The 23,662-nt window shown below is 43.3% G+C and overlaps 1 protein-coding gene across 1 annotated transcript; it reads right to left on the minus strand.

Moving 5' to 3' along the window:
* Positions 1-219: 219 nt before the first annotated feature.
* LOC120047680 (sodium- and chloride-dependent transporter XTRP3-like) lies at positions 220-13,347 on the minus strand. The gene is made up of 11 exons (XM_038993232.1): positions 13,221-13,347; positions 9,022-9,162; positions 8,308-8,399; positions 7,808-8,035; positions 4,829-4,939; positions 4,206-4,447; positions 3,316-3,478; positions 2,426-2,630; positions 1,493-1,652; positions 687-852; positions 220-440 (listed from the first exon to the last, which is right to left on the minus strand). Exons 1-11 carry the CDS (start codon positions 13,345-13,347, stop codon positions 273-275), a joined length of 1,803 nt encoding a protein of 600 aa, XP_038849160.1. The 3' UTR covers positions 220-272.
* Between the last annotated feature and the right edge of the window lie 10,315 nt (positions 13,348-23,662).

The following is a 23,662-nucleotide window of genomic DNA, read 5'->3' on the forward strand; positions in this document are numbered from 1 at the left end:
CTAGGCCTAATGCTAGGTACAGATCTGGCAGTCTGTCCACCAGCAGCACAGCGGCAGAGCCAGCCTGCCCCAGGGGGAGAAAGATGGCCTTTGGTTTGTGGTGTGGCATGAACCACCGCACCAGGAGAGTGAGGTTCTGTTAAGACAGCCATGATACGTACGGTAGGCTGTCGATCAGTCGATCCTATAACTAGCGGGTCCAGTCAGTCTCAGAGCCGTAATGTAGCAGCTCTGCCTTGTGTCACTCCGTCTGTCAACCAATACGTCGGTCTTTACGCTGACACAGTGCTGACCGTGCGCTCTCTCTTCCCACTGGCCAGGTTCCTCTTCTTACAGTAGGTGTAGAGGGCCGTCAAAGGGATACAGCAGACAGAGGAGGCTAGGAGGAGGCCAATGAAGGCTTGGGCATAGGGAGGATACTCCGTCACCACAGACTTCCCCTGGAAGAGGGGGAAGACAATAGAACAGGCAGAGATCAACATTGTATCTGGGTGCATGAATAAAACCCGAAGCAGCATATTCTGTTCCAGTACTTTTCTTTCATTCATGTATGACTGGTACAATCAAATCCCCCTTTGGGGATTAATAAAGTACTATCTTATCTTACCAGTTTTTTGGGCAGAGTGCTTGTTAGTGTAATGACAGGGTTATTGATAAGATATTAGAGATAAAAAGAGAGGCCTTACCAGTTCTTTGTTCCAGGCCTGGTATGTGGGTGTTCCTCCCTGGATGTAGTTGACGATGTAGAAGATGAATAGTGCAATGAGGAGGATGGGACTGACTCCTGCCAACATGATCTTCCAGTACCAGTTAAGACGATGACCTAACATGTCTTTTACATCCTTCTCAAACCTGGAGAGGGAAAGGTTGCAGGAGTATTGACATGATGACTATGTCGATTAAGGCAGCCCCCCGCACCGCTCTGATTCAGAGGGGTTGGGTTGAATGCAGAAGACACATGCATTCAGTTGTGCAACTCACACCCCTTTCCCTTCCCTAAAATACTTTCATATATTTTGTATGGGCAAAAGACAACCTTGGTATTTTAGTTTAAACATTCATTCAACATTCAAAGGAAGTTGCTTATATGCTTCATAAGCCATTTTGCTTTTAATAAACAGTACAAGCCCAACTTAAAAAACTACAGTACAGCCAAGTCAAAAGCCTGAGAAGAGTGAAAGGAATGGGAGGTATTTGTGGATGATTATGCTAAGTGTTGTTTGGCATTACTGGACACAATACAGCTTTTATGAGGTACTTTTAAAGATTTAACTCTACTGGCTGCTAACACAACTGCAGTAGGGCTACACATTCTCAAGTAGAAACTGTTTCAAATAATGTCAGCTCAACTATTGTTTCTTGGAGAGAAGGTACTATATGACGAGATGTGTTAGTTTTTCTGATTTCACACAGCAAAGGTGATGATGCTTAGAAAGCTTCTGAAATTAGTCATTCTTCATTGTCAATATTGTGCACACACACACACACACACCTTTTGATGCCATATATGTAGCAGACGGTGATAACTTCAATGAGGACGATGAAGAGCAGAGAGAAGGTGGCTCCATAGTCATTGAACATGGTGAACCAGTAGTTCCCAGAGCGGGTGGTGAAGCCCAGGCCAAGCAGCAGGCAGAATAGACACACCAGACCTACAGGATATGACAACACACCTGTTAGTCACACACACCAGACCTACAGGATATGACAACACACCTGTTAGTCACACACACCAGACCTACAGGATATGACAACACACCTGTTAGTCACACCCACCAGACGTACAGGATATGACAACACACCTGTTAGTCACACCCACCAGACGTACAGGATATGACAACACAGCTGTTAGTCACACACACACACCAAACCTAGAGGATTGGCCCACTCAGCCTAGTCTAAGCTTATCTCTGTCCTGGCAACCCAATGGTTGTACCAGCTTCCCCCGATGTTAGGACAGCAGAGTCCCTGCCCATCTTCTGAAAATGTCTGAAAACCTATCTCATCAAATAATATCTTAAATAAGGTAATAAATAAGACATTACAAAAAAACTTTCACTTGTCTTTTCCTACTAGCACTGACTTTGCTGATAACTTCTTTATTAAGAAAACATTTATTTACTACGACTGTGATATTTAGTTGTCTCACACACACACACACACACACACACACACACACACACACACACACACACACACACACACACACACACACACACACACACACACACACACCTAACTCAAGCAGCAGGCAGAACAGACACACCAACCTAAAGGTCAAGGGTCAACCCTAACCCTAGCTTCATGTTCACACCTTAGCTCAATTCTTACCCTCACCCACAACCCTAATCCTAGCTTCACGACCACACCTTAGCTCAACCCTAACCCCTTTCCACTCTTCCCCTCATCACCCCTTCTCTCTCACCATTGAGTGTTTTGGTGCTCATGTAGTGGCTGATGAACTTCAAGTCACTGAGGGGGGTGATGACGGCGATGACGTTGCCCAGCATACTGCCCATGCCCAGCAGCAGCAGCATGATGAAGTAGAGCACAGACCACAGCTGAGACACGGGCATGTTCTTAATGGCCTCACTGTACACTATGAAGGCCAGGCCTGTACCCTCAACAGCCTGGGAGGAGGGAGAGAGATCGAGAGAGAGAGAGAGCTTAGTGGATATTCAGTCCTGCATAGTGCAAAAGTGGCTAAAGTCAGTATTTCATTTTTTGCTTTCCTCCATTGGAAACTTAAGTGGGATAGTTTATTAAAGACACAAATGGAAAATCCAGGAGAGCATTGAAAATTAAATATTAACATTAATTGTAACTGCAACAGCCAATGATATTTGCCACATCTCACTACCACCACCACAGAGTCAAATAAATGTGTATAGGTGACATTGAACTATGACTAAAAGATTAACAATTTATAGAATGGTGAGTAAAGTTTTTATTGCCTCACAGTAAAATTGATTAATTTTGTTGCTACATGATAACATATTGTCAGGAAACCAGAGGTATGTTGTTAGATTAAGGGCTCGATTCAATCCATATTGCGGAAGTTCTGTGCTATAGTGCAAACATTTTAAGGTAAGATCGGATTGAGCCGATTTATGCAGCATTTACCCTGAATGCCGTCACCGTGAACGCGGGAACATTGCCTTTAAATTTAAATCTCGCTATATCACAGAACTTCTGCGATTCAGATTGAATCGAGCACTAAGAGAAGTAGTAAATGAAGTTGTCTTATCAATATTTTGCACAAGTTTTCCTTTTGAGTTTATTAGTTCATTTGAGTTGTGTGTCATCATGACCTACCGTGTCTAGTTCAGCCTCTAGGTCACAGGTCTCCAGCCTACCTCCCAGACTGGCAAACTGTTCTGGTTGTGTCCTGTTCAGCTCAGCGATCCAGTGGTTGACATTCTCCAGACTGATGGTGTCCTCTGCTAGATCAAAGGTGTTCAGGAGCAGCAGTCGCACTCTGGGAGAAGAAGATAAATGTCAGTGTCATGAAAAGGCAAGTGGTGTAGCGCAGTTTCTCTGAACTTTTTTTAGGTGGGGTGGGGGGCCAGGTAACTTCCTGCAATTCTACGCATTTTGCCATGAGGTTGAGAGAAGACTTAGCAGTTTTATAGCTAATTTCCTGTAATTCTAAACATTTTGCCATGGCTTATGACATTTATACATTTTTTGGTTGAGACCTCTCCCTCTCCTCTTCCATCTGTATGTCTGCAGAAACTGCTACAGTCTACAGACGTTAAATTAATTGTATATGTTTGACCTAGAATTGTTTATGTTTGTACTGGATGAGTGCTGCCGGCTGGTGTTACCTACTTCTCTGAATTGAAAGTTCAATGCCAAAGTCATTGAGACAACATTTTACATTTTACATTTTTAGCAGACATTTAGCAGACGCTCTTATCCAGAGCGACTTACAGTAGAGTGCATACATTTTATTACATACATTTATTACATTTTTACATACTGAGACAAGGATATCCCTACCGGCCAAACCCTCCCTAACCCGGACGACGCTATGCCAATTGTGCGTCGCCCCACGGACCTCCCGGTTGCGGCCGGCTGCGACAGAGCCTGGGCGCGAACCCTGAGACTCTGGTGGCGCAGCTAGCACTGCGATGCAGTGCCCTAGACCACTGCGCCACCCGGGAGGCCAACCAACCAGACCACGACCCCACCCAGGGCCTCACCTCTCCAAGCAGCTCTCGTAGTTGAAGGTGGCCTTAAAGCCATAGATGGAGAAGGTGACGATACTGGCGAAGATGGAGGTGCTGCTGTTGACCATGGACACGACAATGGCCTGCTTCTCAAAGTTGTTGTTGTACTGGTTGTAGCTGGCAAAGGCGATGAGGGATCCAAAGCCCAGGCCCAGAGAGAAGAAGACCTGAGTGGCCGCGTTGATCCACGTAGTGGGGTTAGCCAGCTGTTCCATCTGAGACAGCAAACACACACACATTAGTAATGGCACACACACATGTGTAAAGCAGGATTAAACATAACAGAACAATGTACATGAGCTTCCATACCTTGGCTGTGAAAACATAGAGCTATTGCATCTCGTCTATGCCGCTCTGTCTTTGCTCATCCATATATGTATATGTGCATATTCTTATTCCCTCCCTTTACTTAGATTTGTGTGTATTAGGTAGTTGTTGTGGAATTGTTAGATTACTTGTTAGATATTGCTGCACTGTCGGAACTAGAATCACAAGCAATTCGCTACACTCGCAATAACATCTGCTAACCATGTGTATGTGACCAATAAGATTTGATTTGATCAATAACATTGTTTCATTCATCTAATCATTCATACCTTGGGCGTGAACATGTACTTTACACCGTTGATGGCTCCATGAAGGGTGACCCCACGGATGAGGTAGATGATGAGGACCAGGTAGGGGAATGTGGCTGTGAAGTACACCACCTAGAGAGGGCAGAAACAGCAGGGGGATTCAGGGTCAAAGTTCAACTATGGTTGCCTGTTTGCCAACACAGATTTGGCCCACTTTTCCCATGGTTTTATAACATTGCTCGCTGAATTTACTGTGAAGTTGTAGGTGAAAGTGAACTTCTTTGTGTATATCTTTCCATCAATTGATAACGATGTTATTACTTTTCTATTATTTCTCTCTGTATTGTTGGGAAGGGCCGTATGAAACCATTTCACTGTTAATCTACACCTGTTGTTTATGAAGCATGTGATGATTAAAATGGGATTTGATTTGATGAACCTCTTTTAGGTCATTTCAGATGAGAGATCAAATCAAAAGCCCCTTGCCAGAACGAATCAGAACGATTCAGAACGAATCAGAACGATTCAGAACGAATCAGTTTTCACGGGACCTCTTGCGTGTTATAATAAAGATCATAGGCAGCTCGTGAGTTTCAAGTTTGGGGAAGCTTACAATTTATCCTACCGTTTCTACCTATCTGCATGCCAGTTATTTTTCGTGGAACAGCTTCATTTAAATAATAACGTTTTCGTTTCTCAAAATTACTCTCAGGTGGTTAATCAGAAAAATGTAAATTAAAATGATAAAAATCTCAATTAATGCAAGAGCACCAGCCTTTGCCACATGGACACATAGATACACTGTGATCCATTGGCAGCTAAAGAAATTAGAACATGGAACTCAGCGTTAGCCTATAGGCCAATGCAGCAGTAGGCCTATAACTTCCATCGTCAACAAAGTAAAATAGGCCTGAGCTAAGTAAAATAGGCCAAAAACAAATTAAAACAGTAGAAAATATCCTGATGAATTCTGTTTTTTCAATCGCATTAACCTCTACTCTGCCTGTCTGCCTCCCTTTCTATCTGTCTTGACTTGAGCTATCGCTAGTGAAGTGCAACATTGTTTAAATTTAGCATGTTGGCGTGCTCAGACGTGTGCGCTCCCTCTACGTTATGACAGAGAAACATTCTCATTTCTCACATGGAGCACTCCAAACGAAATACATTGAAAAAATTGACAAAACTCCTAAATAAACCAAAACTTGTTTCTCACAAGTGTAGCAGGTTGTGAACTCTGCAAACAACGTTTCCACTCCAAGAATGAGAACGGTAAATTACTGTAATACATGAATGTAATCAAATGACGGGGATTAATGGTACCTTAATTAGGCCTACTGGTTACATACTGTATATAATGGGGAATTGATCAAAATAAGCAATCAAAGCGAAAACAATTCACACAATAAAACAATGAATGTGCAAGAATTGTTGGAAGAAATTGGAGCACATTCTTGAGAGCTGAGTGCATGCATGCTGGAGAGAGACGCAGATGCCCATATTTTCGCCACACACCCGTCCCCTTATTCTTGTCTCAACATTTTAAATGATACTCAAGACACATTATCTTCACACATTTTCGAGGCTTTTCACTGGCATCCGCAACTCAATAATCAGCTAGGCCTATTGCCACGTGCGCTGCCCAATTTGCTAGCTTCCCAAGTAGGCATAGGCCTACAGCACTTTTGATTTGAAACAATCCACAGCTAGTTTAAAAAATGAAGAAGCTAATGATCCTCTGTGGCTAAGTCAACCTCTCTGGTAAAGTATTTTTAATTATTTTATTTAGACTGGAGTAATTATATAATTTTGGCAAAACATCAATTTACTTTAGGGGAAGCCAGCATCGAACAGTGCACTGTTCCCTTTCTAATTCGCAAGTGGCTGAAACCAGAGATTTGTATATAATGACGAGATTCTCATCTCCGCACTAACAATGTGAATCGAGTATTGGTCCGACCAGAAAACAGTTCTCTGTTTGTGTTGACACAGTACCCTTTATTTTCACCCTGGCTTGTCTCCTCAGACTCCCACTCTAGATAGTTTTGTAATGAAGTAGGCCAAGGTTTTCATAACTTTCCTATGATGCCCCCTCACTCTCTCACCTGATGTTTTCCTCAGTTCAGTAAAGATCCATTGGATCTGCTTCCCCTTTCCCATCATTCTGAGTTGGCAAACTCTGCAGCCACAAACTTTGATAGTTGTCCATCAAGGCATGGCAAATAAAACAATCTGACCATATAGAATATTGAACTGTTTGTACCTTGTCTCGCCATTACGAATAACTTTCTTGACCCTTTCCTTTGTTATCAAGGTCACCTCTCAGCTGACTGTTTTCCTCTGCTCAGTAAAAATACAGGCAACTGCCAAAATAAAGGAAACACTTGACTAAATAAGGGATACAAAGTATACTGAAAGCAGGTGCTTTCACACAGGTGTGGTTCCTGAGTTAATTAAGCAATTAACATCCCATCATGCTTAGGGTCATGTATAAAAATACTGGGCAGGTCATTATTTTTGCCACCATGGCTATGCCCCCATAGGATGACAATGCCCCCATCCACAGGGCATGAGGCGTCACTGAATAGTTTGATGAGCATGAAACGATGTAAACCATATGCCATGTACATCTCATTCACCAGATCTCAACCCAATTGAACACTTATGGGAGATTCTGGAGCGGCGCCTGCAACAGCGTTTTCACCACCATCAACAAAACACCAAATGATGGAATTTCTGGTGGAAGAATGGTGCTGCATACCTCCGATAGAGTTCCAGACACTTATAGAATCTATGCCAAGGTGCAAGCTTTTCTGGCTCGTGGTGGCCCAATAACCTATTAAGACAGTTTATGTTGGTGTTTCCTTTCTTTTGGCAGTTACCTGTATGATATAGGAGACGATAGTGACCTACGTCCACTAGATCTGCAGCTAGCATGACATACGGGTGCTATAACTGTCTTGACCCTGTCCATTGTTCCCAAGCTGACCTCTGATCTCTCACCTTCCCGGTGGACTTGACCCCCTTGACGATGAACAGGTAGACAATAATCCAGGCCAGCAGGAGGCAGAGTGCCTGTCCCATGTGAATCCCTCCGTTCTCCTCGATGGACCCGGAGATGTCCAGGGTCTCTCTGTAGAAGAAGTACTGTGTGGGCGTGGCCCGCTCACACTCCTCCACATGGCCAGTCAGGTTGCTGTTAACCGGGCACTCTGCCCATGGCAGGACCGACTGGAGCAGAGTGGGAGGAAACAGCACAGGTCAGGTCAGGCACAGGATGTTACAGATAGCACTAGAGAAATGAACTGCGTCTTCTAAGATTCCAAACAAAACAGTCTGTACGGGACCAATAGTGTGCCCTCAAAGCTGAGTGAGCCTGTTGATACATCTGGTAATAAGATTGTAACAAGTTATTGAAGATTGTCTACATTTTATGATCGCATCATACATCTGAATGCAGGTCAAATCATTTTGAATTTTGACATTGTGAGACTGGAACTAACCTGGAATGAATGAAAGAGGTACCAGAAACTCCATGCATTGATGACGTTGTAATAGAGGCATAGGTACATGGAGGTCACAACACTGGCCAGACCTGGAACCAGCAGAGAGAGGAACAGATACATTTAAACTATAAGCAGATAATAACTACTTTTATTCAAAGTAACTTTAGCTTAGTAAACTATATTTTTCTTCCAGTGTGAAGTAATTGGTAGCTTAAACTATAAACTATATTTTTAGAGTAGCTTCCCTAACACTGTACATTTGACACAAAAGTACTGGCCTAAATGTAACAAAACCATATACTTAAATATGTGTAATGTGATAAATTATAGGCAAGTTTATGTACTTTATTTAATGGCAATGTGCACACATACATGTGTTGCACTCTATGTGCAGGGTCCTCTGTCCAAAAAAGTATTATTAATAATAATAAACAAATAAATTATATATACAGTACCAGTCAAAAGTTTGGACACACCTACTCATTCAAGGGTTATTTAGACTATTTTCTACTTTGTAGAATAATAGTGAAGACATCAATACTAGGAAATAACACATATGGAATCACGTAGTAACCAAAAAAGTGTTAAACAAAATGTTGATGTCTTCACTATTACTCTACAATGTAGAAAATAGTAAAAAAAAAACTTGAATGAGTAGGTGTGTCCAAACTTTTGACTGGAACTGTATATATATATATATTCAGTAATCACCTACTCCCCCCAGATAGGGGCTAATAGCTCTCCATGCTCCAATGCTGCCCAGACGCATCTTCTGGCCAATGGCTAACTCCATGTAGAACAGGGGTACCCCCAACAGGACCAGCATGAGCATGTATGGGATCAGGAACCCACCTGAGGACAGAAAAAGGACACACATACAGTATATTTTACCATTCAAAACACCTGCAGTAGCAGAGACAAAAACACACACATCAGATTCACATGACACCCAGTATTTTTTTAAATAATTTTTTATTTATTTCACCTTTATTTAACCAGGTAGGCTAGTTGAGAACAAGTTCTCATTTACAACTGTGACCTGGCCAAGATAAAGCAAAGCAGTGCGAAACAAACAACAACACAGTTACACATGGAATAAACAAACATACAGTCAAAAACACAATAGAAAAAAAGAAAGTCTATATACAGCGTGTGCAAAAGGCATGAGGTGGTAAGGCAATAAATAGGCCATAGTAGCAGAGTAATTACAATTTAGCAAATTAACACTGGAGTGATAGATGAGCAGATGATGATGTGCAAGTAGAAATACTGGTGTTCAAAAGAGCAGAAAAGTAAATAAAAACAATATGGGGATGAGGTAGGTAGATTGGGTGGGCTATGTACAGCTGCAGCGATCAGTTAGCTGCGCAGATAGCTGATGTTTAAAGTTAGAGAGGGAAATATAAGTCTCCAGCTTCAGCGATTTTTGCAATTCCTTCCAGTCATTTGTAGCAGAGAACTGGAAGGAAAGGCGGCCAAAGGAGGTGTTGGCTTTGGGGATGACCAGTGAGATATACCTGCTGGAGTGCGTGCTACGGGTGGGTGTTGTTATCGTGACCAGTGAGCTGAGATAAGGCGGAGCTTTACTTAGCATAGACTTATAGATGACCTGTAGCCAGTGGGTCTGGCGACGAATATGTAGCGAGGGCCAGCCGACTAGAGCATACAGGTCGCAGTTGTAGGTGGTATATGGGGCTTTGGTGACAAAACGGATGGCACTGTGATAGACTGCATCCAGTTTGCTGAGTAGAGTGTTGTAGGCTATTTTGTAAATGACATCGCCGAAGTCGAGGATCGGTAGGATAGTCAGTTTTACGAGGGTATGTTTGGCAGCGTGAGTGAAGGAGGCTTTGTTGCGAAATAGGAAGCCAATTCTAGATTTAATTTTGGATTGGAGATGTTTAATATGAGTCTGGAAGGAGAGTTTACAGTCTAGCCAGACACTTAGGTATTTGTAGTTGTCCACATATTCTAAGTCAGAACCGTCCAGAGTAGTGATGCTAGTCGGGCGTGCGGGTGCAGGCAGTGAACGGTTGAAAAGCATGCATTTGGTTTTTACTAGCGTTTAAGAGCAGTTGTAGGCCACGGAAGGAGTGTTGTATGGCATTGAAGCTCGTTTGGAGGTTAGTTAACACAGTGTCCAAAGAAGGGCCAGATGTATACAGAATGGTGTCGTCTGCGTACAGGTGGATCAGGGAATCACCCGCAGCAAGAGCGACATTGTTGATATATACAGAGAAAAGAGTCGGCCCGAGAATTGAACCCTTGAAAATGTGTTCTCATTCTTAATAGTTCTATTTCATTTACATAATGAATGTGGTCTCGGTCCTTGTATTCTGTGAGAATGCTGTTCATTGACCACAGCTCAGCATTCAACACCATAGAGCCTTACAAGCTCATAACTAAGCTCAGGACCCTGGGACTGAACACCTCCCTAGACTTCCTGACGGGCCGGCCCCAGGTGGTGAGGGTAGGCAACAACATATCTGCCATGCTGACCCTCAACAAGGAGGCCCCTCAGGAGTGTGTGCTTAGTCCCCTCCTGTAGCACCACGACTGCGTGGCCGCGCATGACTCCAACACCATTAAGTTTGCTGACGACACGACGGTGAGATTGCCTATAGAGAGATGGTCAGTGACCTGGCAGTGTGGTGCCAAGACAACAACCTCTCCCTCAATGTCAGCAAGACAAATGAGCTGATCGTGGACTACAGAAGATGCAGGGCTGAGCATCCATCCACATCGAAGGGGAGGTGGTGGAGCGGTTCAAAAGCTTCAAGTTCCTCGGTATCCACATCACTAAGGAATTAACATGGTCCACACACACCAACACAGCACGACATTGCCTCTTCCCCCTCGGAAGGCTGAAAAGATTTGGCATGGGCCCTCAGATCCTCAAAAGGTTCTATAGCTGCACTATTGAGAGCATCTTGACTGGCTGCATCACCGCTTGGTATGTGTATCATACGTGGTTGGACTGGGAAATGTGTGGCGTTTTCCATACTTGTGTCAAATGCATGGCGGGGGTAAGCAATATTTATTTATTGTTTAGGTGCAGCGCATAGCCACGCAGTCGTGTGGCTACAGGAGGGGACTAAACACATGGCAGATGTGTTGTCTGCTTCACCCTATACAGCGCGTTGAGTGCGGTCTTAGTGCCAGCATTGGTTTGTAGAGTATGATTTCATACTGATGAGGAGGATGAGCTGGCCAATCAGTGGTCTACTCGCATGCTGGCTATGCGCTGCACCTAAACAATAAATAAATATTGCTTACCCCCGCCATGTATTTGACACAAGTATGGAAAACGCCACACATTTCCCAGTCCAACTGCGTATGATACACACGCCAGGACAAATTGCATGGGATTGTCCCACTAAGCATCTGACCGCAAGGCCCTGCAGAGGGTAGTGTGTACGGCCCAGTATATCACTGGGGACGAGCTTCCTGCCATCTATACCAGGTGGTGTCAGAAGAACGCCCTAAAAATTGTTCAAGACTCCAGCCACCCAAGTCACAGAATGTTCTCGCTTCTAACGCATGGCAAGCGGTACCGATGCACCAAGTCTGGAACTAACAGGACCCTGAACAGCTTCTACCCCCAAGCCATAAGACTGCTAAATAGTTAACGTAATAGCTACCCAGACTATCTGCATTGACCTTCTTTTTACTAACTCTTTTTGACTCATCACATACGCTGCTGCTACTCTTTATTATCTATCCTGTTACTTAGTCACTTTACCCCTACCTATATGTACATATTTAGCTCAATTACCTCGTACCCCTGCACATGGACTCGGTACCCGTACCCTGTGTATTTAGCCAAGTTATCGTTACTCTTTGTGTATTTATTTCTTGTGTTATTACTCTCTGCATTGTTGTGAAGGGCCATAAGCATTTCAGCATAAGTCTACACTTGTTGTTGATTTGATACTCAATGAGGAAATAGCAACAAACAAAAAACGTACTGTCTGTTTGAGATACAAGTTTGGGTTTTTGAAGTGTATTTTATCCAATTTATGCTTTGGACATAAATACGAGTATAGGATTAGACAAGAACATTATTTGGGTTTGAGTTAACACAATATTAACTTTGAAGTGTTTTATTTTCACTGGACAGTTACATTAAGGCAATAACTCTACAATAATAAATACAGAATAACTCTACTTGCATACCACACCTGTATTTATGGAATGGACATATTGGCCTTAAAGCAATATGTCCATATGAGACCATTAAAAGCGAAACGCAAAAGCAAATGTTAAACCATTGTTATTCTGTGATAAACAACTGGGCGCGTTAAGGGTTAAAAATGGGATCTGTATCAATCCAAACTTTAGAGTGGAAAGCTTTTGAAAGCTCCTTTATGTATGCGCTTTGGTACATGCATACCCTCTGTTTTTGAGGGGACTAACGGTTCTCAGTGACTTATGGGGAGGAATATGAAAAATACGAATTGAACTAAGTGAGATCATTTTTAAAAACCATTGCACATTTCCTGCACCATTAACTTTTAGAGGAAGAAAACAAAAGTCTGCACAGTAACACCTTCACTCACTAGAAATGTTTAACAAGGTGACTGACTCTAACCAATATAGTAATTGTTCAGATTCCATGTAACACCCAGGGTAAAATAATAACTAACCAATTCTACAACCGCACAACATCAGTGCGCCATTGTGCATGGATAAAGGTGAATACATTGGGCACTGACTGGCTATTCATAAAGCCTACATTACCACTTTTAATCAGTAAACACTAATTGTATTCATTCATTTTACATGGTGTCCAATATTGCAGTTCTATATTTAATCAAAAATAACTGTTGGCCTAAATGTACAATATATTATGGATTAAACCATAAATTAGGCTATGCGCTGCACCTAAACAATAAATAAATATTGCTTACCCCCGCCATGCATTTGACACAAGTATGGAAAACGCCACACATTTCCCAGTCCAACCGCGTATGATACACACGCCAGGACAAATTGCATGGGATTGTCCCACTCTGCTCTTGCGGCGTCCTTCCCCATCGTTGCGTCCTGAGCACACAATCAAGCAAATTTTCAGGTCTGGTCGAGTCGGTGGCAGTGCGGTGCCAGTGAACAACCTTGACAGTCAGTTAGCCTAAGTCTGAAGTACCGGGAGTAGGGATGGCACTCCTGTCTGGATAATAGAACAAATCCAATGACAGCGTCCTATGGGAAACAGGGAACGTGTTTCAACAGCAGGCTGTATGAGTCAGACACATTTGCAATGGTTGAAGAAATAGCATGGAGTTTATAGAACGCTTGCCCATTCTAATGAGGTCCCCCAATTTGAGAGGGAGGGCCTAAAGTTTTAAGTACTGTAGGCATAGGCTAGAGAGTTTATTGGAGTTATGTAACCCAGGTGAATGTTTGATTTTCACAGCTCTTCTTAAAAACCTGAGCTTATAAGCCTGTCATAGAGACAGTGGACCATCGCCAATACCTTTTATATTCCTTAGGGTAAGCTTCAGACAGCATGTGTTTGCTTTTGTACAATGGACTTCACAGTGCAAGATTCAGTGCTGGAAATAATGTATTTATTTTCCTTTTTACTGTTCATACAACTTCAAATGTAGTACTGGAGTCCGATGTGCAAAAACAGCACAACCAGTGTTGAGGTGTCAATGATTCAAATAGCTGTTTTCTGTAAGAAGTCAATCTGTAAGGCACATTCTTCAATCTAAGAAGGAACATATCCATTACAGTTTTATTGCATTTAAATTAAAAAGCAATGCAAAGGAAAAAATAATCATGAGAGAGCGAATATTGTACACGTAAAAATGAGTGAATATACAGCATCACACACAGTGACAACACAGTACAAATAAAAGGATGAAAGATAGAACCGAAAGGAAAAGGAGACAATCAGAGAGAGAGTGAGAGAGGAAGTCCTCCAGAGGTATGTCCTCGCTGACCTTGTGTCTATCTACAGATTTCCCTGAAACCCCCTCTAAAGAGCTATGGCCGGGAGCAAATAACGTACAGTCCTTTCACAAGAGGGACAAGTATAGTACACTCTGACATTAGCCTAGAGAGTTACATTGCCTCAATCGCAATGGTGTTGCTCTACTCCAACACCATCACCATCATCAAGTTTGCAAGTTTACTGATGACACGATGGTGGTATGCTTGATCACCGACGACGATGAGACAGCCTACATGGAGGAGGTCAGTGACCTGGCAGTGTGGCGCCGGGACAACAACCTCTCCCTCAACGTCAGTAAGACCAAGGAGCTGATCGTAGACTACAGGAAAAACATTTTGGGAGGGAGGCGAGCACTCTCCCATCCACATCAACAGGGCTGCAGTGGAGCGGGACGAGAGTGTCAAGTTCTTTGGGCTCCAAATCACACATACAGTCACAGTCATGAAGAAGGCGCGTCAGCACCTTTTTGTCATGGGCTCTCAAATCCTCAAAAAGTTCTACAGCTGCACCATTGATAGCATCTTGACTGGCTGCATCACTGCTTGGTATGGCAACAGCACCGTCCTCGATCGTGGTGCGGACAGACCAGTACATCTCTGGGGCCGAGCTCCCTGACATCCAGGGCCTCTATATCAGGCGGTGTGAAAGGAAGGCCCGGAAAATCATTAAAGACTCCAGCCACCCAAGTCATAAACCATTCTCTCTGCTTCCGCACTACAAGCGGTACCGCTGCATCAAGTCTGACACCAATAGGCTCCTAAAACACTTCTATCCCCAAGCCATAAGACTGGTAAATAGCTAACAAAATGGCTACTAGGACTGTCTGAGTTGTCCCTTGTATTTATCTATGCACACTCACAGGACTCTACACACTCACACACAGACACTCCAACAAACACAACATGCACACACATTTATACTGACTCCACACACACAAACGCACACACACTCACATATAATCTTCATTTACACTGCTGCTACTCTATTTATCATACATCCTGATGCCTAGTCACCTTAACCCTAAACATACAGTGCCTTCGGAAAGTATTCAGACCCCTTGACTTTTTTCACATTTAGTTAAATTACAGCCTTATTCTAAAATTGATTCCCCCCCCCCCTCAGCAATCTAAACACAATACCCCATAATGACAAAGTGAAAACAGGTTTTTAGAAATGTTTGCACATTTATATATTTTTTTAAACAGAAACACCTTATTTACATAAGTAATCAGACCCTTTGCTATGAGACTTGAAATTGAGCTCAGGTGCATCCTGTTCCCATTGATCATCCTTGAGATGTTTCAACATCTTAATTGGAGTCCACCTGTGGTAAATTCAATTTTTAGGACAAGATTTGGAAAGGCACACACCTGTCTATATAAGGTCCCACAGTTGACAGTGCATGTCAGAGCTAAAACCAAGCCATGGGGTTGAAGGAATTGTCCGTAGAGCTCCGAGACAGGATTGTGTCAAGGCACTCATCTGGGAAAGGGTAACAAAAAATGTCTGCAGCATTGAAGGTCCCCAAGAACACAGTGGCCTCCATCATTATTAAATGGAAGAAGTTTGGAACCACCAAGACTCTTCCTAGAGCTGGCCGCCCGGCCAAACTGAGCAACCAGGGTAGAAGTGCATTGGTCAGGGAGGAGACCAAGAACCCGATGGTCACTCTGACAGAGCTCTAGAGTTCCTCTGTGGAGATGGGAAGGCTATCTGTGTTTTTGTTTTACCTCATGTAATTTTTTAATACTACATTGATATTGATCACTGCATTGTTGGGTTTAGAGCTTGCAAAAATACATTTCACTGTACTTGTGCACGTGACATTTACTTGAAATTGAAATAAAAAGCTTACGAACAAGTCTAACACAATTATCACCGTATGTTTCACAATCCCTACTGTGTCAATAGTCCATCACTCATCCACTTCAAACCAGGGTCTCAGATGGGGGTAAAACTGGTTGTGCAATGGACGCCTGAAGGGTGCACGTGCGGTTTGCTGCTTGCTGCACATCCCACTTAACTGTTGTTGAATCCGGCCCATATGAGGCTGAGGCTGGTGGAACCGTTTGTCAGGGAAGGAAGGGAGGTAGGGGGGCGTCGTTTTGGTGGAAGACTGGGCTCTGCTCAAACAGCGACAGGTGTAGAACCCACATCTGAGCCTTAAATGGGACACAACAGGAGTTAATGGCCGGAGCTGTCCAGTTGGGACTCGAGCGTCGTGGAGGGAGGCCATGGGACCATGTTGGAGGAGCTGTATGAGGCAACAGCAGGAGTGGTTACGGGTGGGTTGGGGGTCGGAAGAGGGGTGGGGTTCGGAGAAGGGTTCACAGTGAGGGGTGCAGCTGTACAATTGAGCTGAATTCTGTTTTCCATTGCTCCCCACTGACATAACACAAATGCATTGCTATTTGTCCCAGATGACATCCCCCCTCTCTGATGCATTAGCTGTGTTTATTTTGGATTTCATAATGGTCCTAGTTGGACAGTTAAGGAAGACGCCTACGGGACTGGTTTGGCGTGATCATTGGGGTGGAGGTAGGAGGGAGAATGTCTGAAGGAAAGAGAAAACGCAGGAGAGAAAAACAACCCAGCCTGCATATTTACAGTTGAAGTCAGAAGTTTACATATTCTTAGCCAAATACATTTAAACTCAGTTTTTCACAATTCCTGACATTTAATCCTAGTAAAGATTTCCTGTCTTAGGTCAGTTAGGATCACCACTTTATTTTCAGATTGTGAAATGTCAGATTAACAGTAGAGAGAATGATTTATTTCAGCTTTTATTCCTTTCATCACATTCCCAGTGGATCAGAAGTTTACATACACACAATTAGTATTTGGTAGCATTGTCTTTAAATTGTTTAACTTGGGTCAAATGTTTCGGGTAGCCTTCCACAAGCTTCCAACAATAAGTTGGGTGAATTTTGGCCCATTCCTCCTGACAGAGCTGGTGTAACTGAGTCAGGTTTGTAGGCCTCCTTGCTAGCACACACTTTTCAGTTCTGCCCACAAATTTTCTATGAGAATTGAGGTCAGGGCTTTGTGATGGCCACTCCAATACCTTGACTTTGTTATCCTTAAGCCATTTTGCCACAACTTTGGAAGTATGCTTGGGGTCATTGTCCATTTGGAAGACCCATTTGCGACCAAGCCTTAACTTCCTGACTGATGTCTAGAGATGTTGCTTCAATATATCCACATAATTTTCTTTCCTCATGATGCCATCTATATTGTGAAGTGCACCAGTCCCTCCTGCAGCAAAGCACCCCCACAGCATGATGCTGCCACTCCTGTGCTTCACGGTTGGGATGGTGTTCTTCGGCTTGCAAGCCTCCCCCTTTTTCCTCCAAACATAACGATGGTCATTATTGCCAAACAGTTCTATTTTTGTTTCATCAGACCAGAGGACATTTCTCCAAAATGTACAATCTTTGTCCCCATGTGCAGTTGCAAACCGTAGTCTGGCTTTTGTATGGCAGTTTTGGAGCATTGGCTTCTTCCTTTCTGAGCGATGTCGATATAGGACTTGTTTTACTGTGGATATAGATACTTTGATACCTATTTCCTCCAGCATCTTCACAAGGTCCTTTGCTGTTGTTCTAGGATTGATTTGCACTTTTCGCACCAAAGTACATTCATCTCTAGGAGACAGAATGTGTCTCCTTCCTGAGCGGTATGACGGCTGCGTGGTCCTAAGGTGTTTATACTTGCATACTATTGCTTGTACAGATGAACGTGGTACCTTCAGGCGTTTGGAAATTGCTCCCAAGGATGAACCAGACTTGATGAGGTCTACAATTTGTTTTCTGAGATCTTGGCTGATTTCTTCTGATTTTCCCATGATGTCAAGCAAAGAGGCACTGTGTTTAAAGGCACAGTCAACTTAGTGTATAGAAACTTCTGACCCACTGGAATTGTGATACACTGAATTATACAGTGAGTTTGTTAACAAGAAATTTGTGGAGTGGTTGAAAAACTAGTTTTAATAACTCCAACCTAAGTGTATGTAAACTTCCGACTTCAACTGTACAATAGGAGGGGGGTTGGGGGAGAGGGGGCATGTTTTTTCAACAGATGTGGAATTTAGCAAGAACGGCTCGCGGGAGGTTAACATCATATCCTCTTGTCTGTAACCCAGAACTGGTCTCAGTCTGCACCATGGTGAGCTTTCAACTGGTCACATCCTTCCAAATAAAAAGCAGAAAGGCCAGAGGCCGGAGGCTGCCTGGGATTGGGACAGATCTGACTGGAAAGATCTGGACAAAACATCCACCACAGTGAGGCACAGTCCATCCGGGTTAGGGTTCTGGCAGTAAATGCTTTAACAGGTCCTGACATCGCGTCGCTGTGGCTGCTGCGAGGAACAGAGACCCCATGCCTGCTCAGTACAGGAATGCTACAGGAACGAGAGGCAACTCCTCCCTGGCCCATAGCCCTGGCAACAATGGACAATTAGTGACTGTTGCGGTACAGACTGTCTGAAAAGTTAAGACGCCGTTACATAACAGTTCTCTCAATGGGTCTTTGTCTCTCAATGGGTCTTTGACACACGGCCGTTCTGTCTCTCCAAGCAATGTGCCCAGTCTGCTCTTAAATCTTGTACACTTGTCACAAGATGGGTTGACCAGTTGAGGCCATTTGCATACACTTAATTAATGTATTGTTTATGTTTTCCCTCAGTCACAATTTGACACTTGTTTATTTACAATGAAATAGAATTGCTTACAGATCCTTTTTTTTGCGAGAGTCACACCACAACACACCACTGCATTACCTTTTGGCTAAGATCAAGTATAGTACCTGAGTCGCATGTGTTGCTGCCTGATAATGATATTGGTCTGGAACACCTTCAAGGCAGCATGACTCTTGGCTCGCCCCGCGTGGGAAAGTCTGGCCAGAGGGTGTACTACTGCTCGGTGACAAAACACCCAGAACTGATGTTTGCCATGGAAACCATGTCAGCTCCCCTCTGTGTGTTGAGATATTGTTGTTCAGTTGTTTGTGTCCGTTATTTGTTTGGGATGGGGTTCTGACACATTCACCAATGCAAGGCAAAGCCTGGACTACGGAAATACCAGAGCCATATATGTAGTTGGGCCAATGCGGTTTCTATCTGAACATTCCGACAGTGCCACTTTCTCCTCCATAGCTGTTGCTAAGTGATAATTTGACACTTCCGCATTGTGCTGTTTATTTCTGATCGTTTTCAAAACCTATGAAGATTTCCAGTGAAAGCAGATATGCAATTTGTTGACAGCACAACACAGTACAGACTTGGATACATATTGAATGCTAATCAATAAAAACGTCTGTCAAATTCACTGCTCTGTTTTGCTTGTTTACAGCAGGTAATTTCAGTGGCGCTCTCGTACTGTTACATCATCAACATTTCAAGAATGAAGTTCTATTTGGGCGCTAACATGGCAGCCGTTCTAAAACCTGGCCGAACTCTCTCTATATATGAAGATATAAAGTTTATGGCTCAAGGAGGCTGCCACCACTAAGGCTTATCAAGGTCCAAAGCTCTATACCAGGGATTTAAGTTAGTAAGAGTTTCGGTCAGCTAGTTTGACTGATTGTGGTGAAGGTTTTATCTCCATAATAATACAATTCTATAGTCATAACAACATCTTTTTTCAAGGAGTTAATTTCCCCTTTTTCATTTTAGTGGGTATTTGATCTGATTCAATGGTAGATGTGATATTGTATCTACTCTATGTGGTCATTTCAAACAACACAGCACTGCCACCTACAGGAATAAACAGATACAGTCTTACTCTTGATTAGGGCAGACAAAGGGTGACTGTAGAAGTCAGAAACATTTTCCAACAACTGATAGAGAAAGAACAGTCTTGGTCAATTATACACCTATACTTGTTTATTGATGGACATGACCTTTGGAAACAAAACCTGCTGTAATATTTCCAAGGATCATGTAAGATCCTTGGATATCCTACCAGCTACAACTTTAGCAGGATCCTTCCCTAAGAATCTAGCTATTCCTTCCAGACCCTAGTCAAATCTTACAAACATGTAAACCAGAGTCTAACAGAACTCTAACAGTCACTTCGCAGACCCATACTATCCCACAGTTCCATTTGTGAAAAGTTGTACCCCTGTGAGCTGGTGGATGTGAATGGAGGAAGGGGCTCCAGCCCCCGGACCACTCCCTGGCTCCATACTGGGGCTCTCTCTCACCCCTCTTCACACCGACTCAGGACAAACATGATAGGGCCTGAGCATGAGACGGAGAATGTTCTCCAGTAAAACCGGCAACATCATCCATGGCTGTCCATGCTTATGTCTCTAGCTTTATCCATGCAGGATATAATGGATATATCAATAGGTTGTTGGAAGGAACAAGGGTGAGATTAATTAATTAATGCAGACCGACAGAGAGACAAACAGTAAAATAAAAACTATACTGTGTACAAACCGTGATGAATAAAACAAGGAGAGAAATGTATAAATAAGTGAATAGCCTACATGCATTCAAATGGCCAAATGAAGCAGCTATATCTGATAGTTGCCACTTTAAAACACCCACCACCACAATGTAACTAACATTACGTTTTTTTTTATTGTACCCCCTCACTTGTGTAACCGATGTGAAATGGCTAGCTAGTTAGCGGTGGTGCGCGGTAATAGCGTTTCAATCAGTGACGTCACTCGCTCTGAGACCTTGAAGTAGTTGTTCCCCTTGCTCTACAAGGGCCACGATGCTTCGTGGGTGACTGTTGTCTGTGTGCTGAGGGTCCCTGGTTCGAGCCCAGGTAGGGGCGAGGAGAGGCACGGAAACTATACTGTTACACTTGTCAATATGTCCCTCACATGCACTTGCACATACCATAAATCAAAGAACACCAGTGACACATAAAAGTGGTAGATATTCTAGCCTCGAGGTTCAATTCTGTAAAACATCATTTCATTGATCAACAACGCTCTTGATCAATGGCATATTTGAATATGAATTCTGTAGAAGCATTCTTCAAGTTTATTTGCATGCAATGATAGATCACAATAAAAATCTGTTTGATATTACCTTTGTATACGCTGGCCAGTAGTGTTCTCTTCCTATCTGCTTGAATGATAAACAAGCAAATTATAGGTTTTATAAATAAATCTACCTTTTTCTTATCGCTCAAAGAAATCAGGCGTTCTGCGCACACAACATTATTTGAATTAAACAAAAAAATCTACTTTAATCAACTGCGGTATGTAATCAAATGTTCTCCTTCAACACATTTAGTTTATGTATGAAATATGCTCCGTTTCTGACTTCGCAGACAGACAATTGCAGGTTGTGGTCATCCTCCTGTTTGGGATGGATTTTTCCACTCCGCGGATGGATGCGAGAGTTCGACGTGGGCTGGGCGCTTGCTTCCTATTGGTTAGTTATTTTTCCCGCTCCATCAGTGAGCGAAACGCTGTTTTGAGTGGGCACGGTTAAAATATTCCAGTAGGCTAGCTCAGAGAAATTCCTCCATAATCTCTGACTAGTCTATGCAATCCACGTGGGCTCAAGCAATGAGTACAACGGGGTCATTACCATCATCCATTTACACGTCATTAAAAGTTTCGCACGCAGTTCATCATCAGAAACGTCTGATGATGAAGTGATTAGGATCGCATGCAACTTCAAATGCAGTTTGTGCAAATTAAAGTGATGCTCCAAAGGTTTTTTATAATTTCAACCAGTAGTTTTTAAAGTAGTGCTCACCACCATAAACAGTCACGAAAATTGTGCTCAATTGTGTACTACATTAGTTAAATAAAGGTTACATTAAAAAAATATCAATTTCTTATGATATGTAACCAATTGCAAACAAAAATGGTATGATATGTTATGAATTCCAATTATTCAGACAATATGTTAACAATTTGTAAGTCCTTACGATCCCGGACTGCATCTTTAAAACATAACAGATGTCATCTGAGATGGATTACCTATCAGGCTAGCAAGGCAAGGTAAAATATCCCAAATAGGTCTAGATAAAGCAGGAAGAATAATATACTTGTTGAACATAGCTATCAGTCTTGAGTGTTTTCAAGGTCATCACTCATTCACTGTTAAAGGATTTTTATTTTGTATTTATTTTGTATTTTTTTTAGGGGTGGATCAGCTTAATATTGCGCAAAGAATGTTGCTTCCATCAATGTAATTGTCTGCATCATTTCCAATCCCCCATATCTTTTTGGGGTAAATATACACTGCTCAACACTAAAATAACACATCCTAGATCTGAATGAATGAAACATTCTTATTAAATACTTTTTTCTTTACATAGTTGAATGTGCTGACTACAAAATCACACAAAAATGATCAATGGAAATCAAATTTATCAACCCATGGAGGTCTGGATTTGGAGTCACACTCAAAATTAAAGTGGAAAACCACACTCCAGGCTGATCCAACTTTGATGGAATGTCCTTAAAACAAGTCAAAATGAGGCTCAGTAGTGTGTGTGGCCTCCACGTGCCTGTATGACCTCCCTACAACGCCTGGGCATGCTCCTGATGAGGTGGCGGATGGTCTCCTGAGGGATCTCCTCCCAGACCTGGACTAAAGCATCCGCCAACTCCTGGACAGTCTGTGGTGCAACGTGGCGTTGGTGGATGGAGCGAGACATGTTGTCCCAGATGTGCTCAATTGGATTCAGGTCTGGGGAACGGGCGGGCCAGTCCATAGCATCAATGCCTTCCTCTTGCAGGAACTGCTGACACACTCCAGCCACATGAGGTCTAGCATTGTCTTGCATTAGAAAGAACCCAGGGCCAACCGCACCAGCATATGGTCTCACAAGGGGTCTGAGGATCTCATCTCGGTACCTAATGGCAGTCAGGCTACCTCTGGCGAGCACATGGAGAGCTGTGCGGCCCCCCAAAGAAATGCCACCCCACACCATGACTGACCCACCGCCAAACCGGTCATGCTGGAGGATGTTGCAGGCAGCAGAACGTTCTCCACGGCGTCTCCAGACTCTGTCACGTCTGTCACATGTGCGTGTGAACCTGCTTTCATCTGTGAAGAGCACAGGGCGCCAGTGGCGAATTTGCCAATCTTGGTGTTCTCTGGCAAATGCCAAACGTCCTGCACGGTGTTGGGCTGTAAGCACAACCCCCACATGTGGACGTCGGGCCCTCATACCACCCCCATGGAGTCTGTTTCTGACCGTTTGAGCAGACACATGCACATTTGTGGCCTGCTGGAGGTCATTCTGCAGGGCTCTGGCAGTGCTCCTCCTAATCCTCCTTGCACAAAGGCGGAGGTAGCGGTCCTGCTGCTGGGTTGTTGCCCTCCTACGGCCTCCTCCACGTCTCCTGATGTACTGGCCTGTCTCCTGGTAGCGCCTCCATGCTCTGGACACTACGCTGACAGACACAGCAAAC

This window comes from Salvelinus namaycush, chromosome 5 (genome assembly GCF_016432855.1).
Source record: "Salvelinus namaycush isolate Seneca chromosome 5, SaNama_1.0, whole genome shotgun sequence".
Classification (NCBI taxonomy): domain Eukaryota; kingdom Metazoa; phylum Chordata; class Actinopteri; order Salmoniformes; family Salmonidae; genus Salvelinus; species Salvelinus namaycush.

What these genes read in the sequence shown, in the direction of transcription:
- LOC120047680 (XM_038993232.1), bottom strand. Translation starts at nt 13,347, where the DNA reads ATGGGGAAGGACGCCGCAAGAGCAGAGTGGGACAATCCCATGCAATTT. An exon ending in TACGAGAGCTGCTTGGAGAG is followed by an intron (nt 3,479 to 4,205) that starts GTGAGGCCCTGG and finishes TTCTTCTCCCAG; the next exon opens with AGTGCGACTGCTGCTCCTGA. An exon ending in GAGCACCAAAACACTCAATG is followed by an intron (nt 1,653 to 2,425) that starts GTGAGAGAGAAG and finishes CATATCCTGTAG; the next exon opens with GTCTGGTGTGTCTATTCTGC.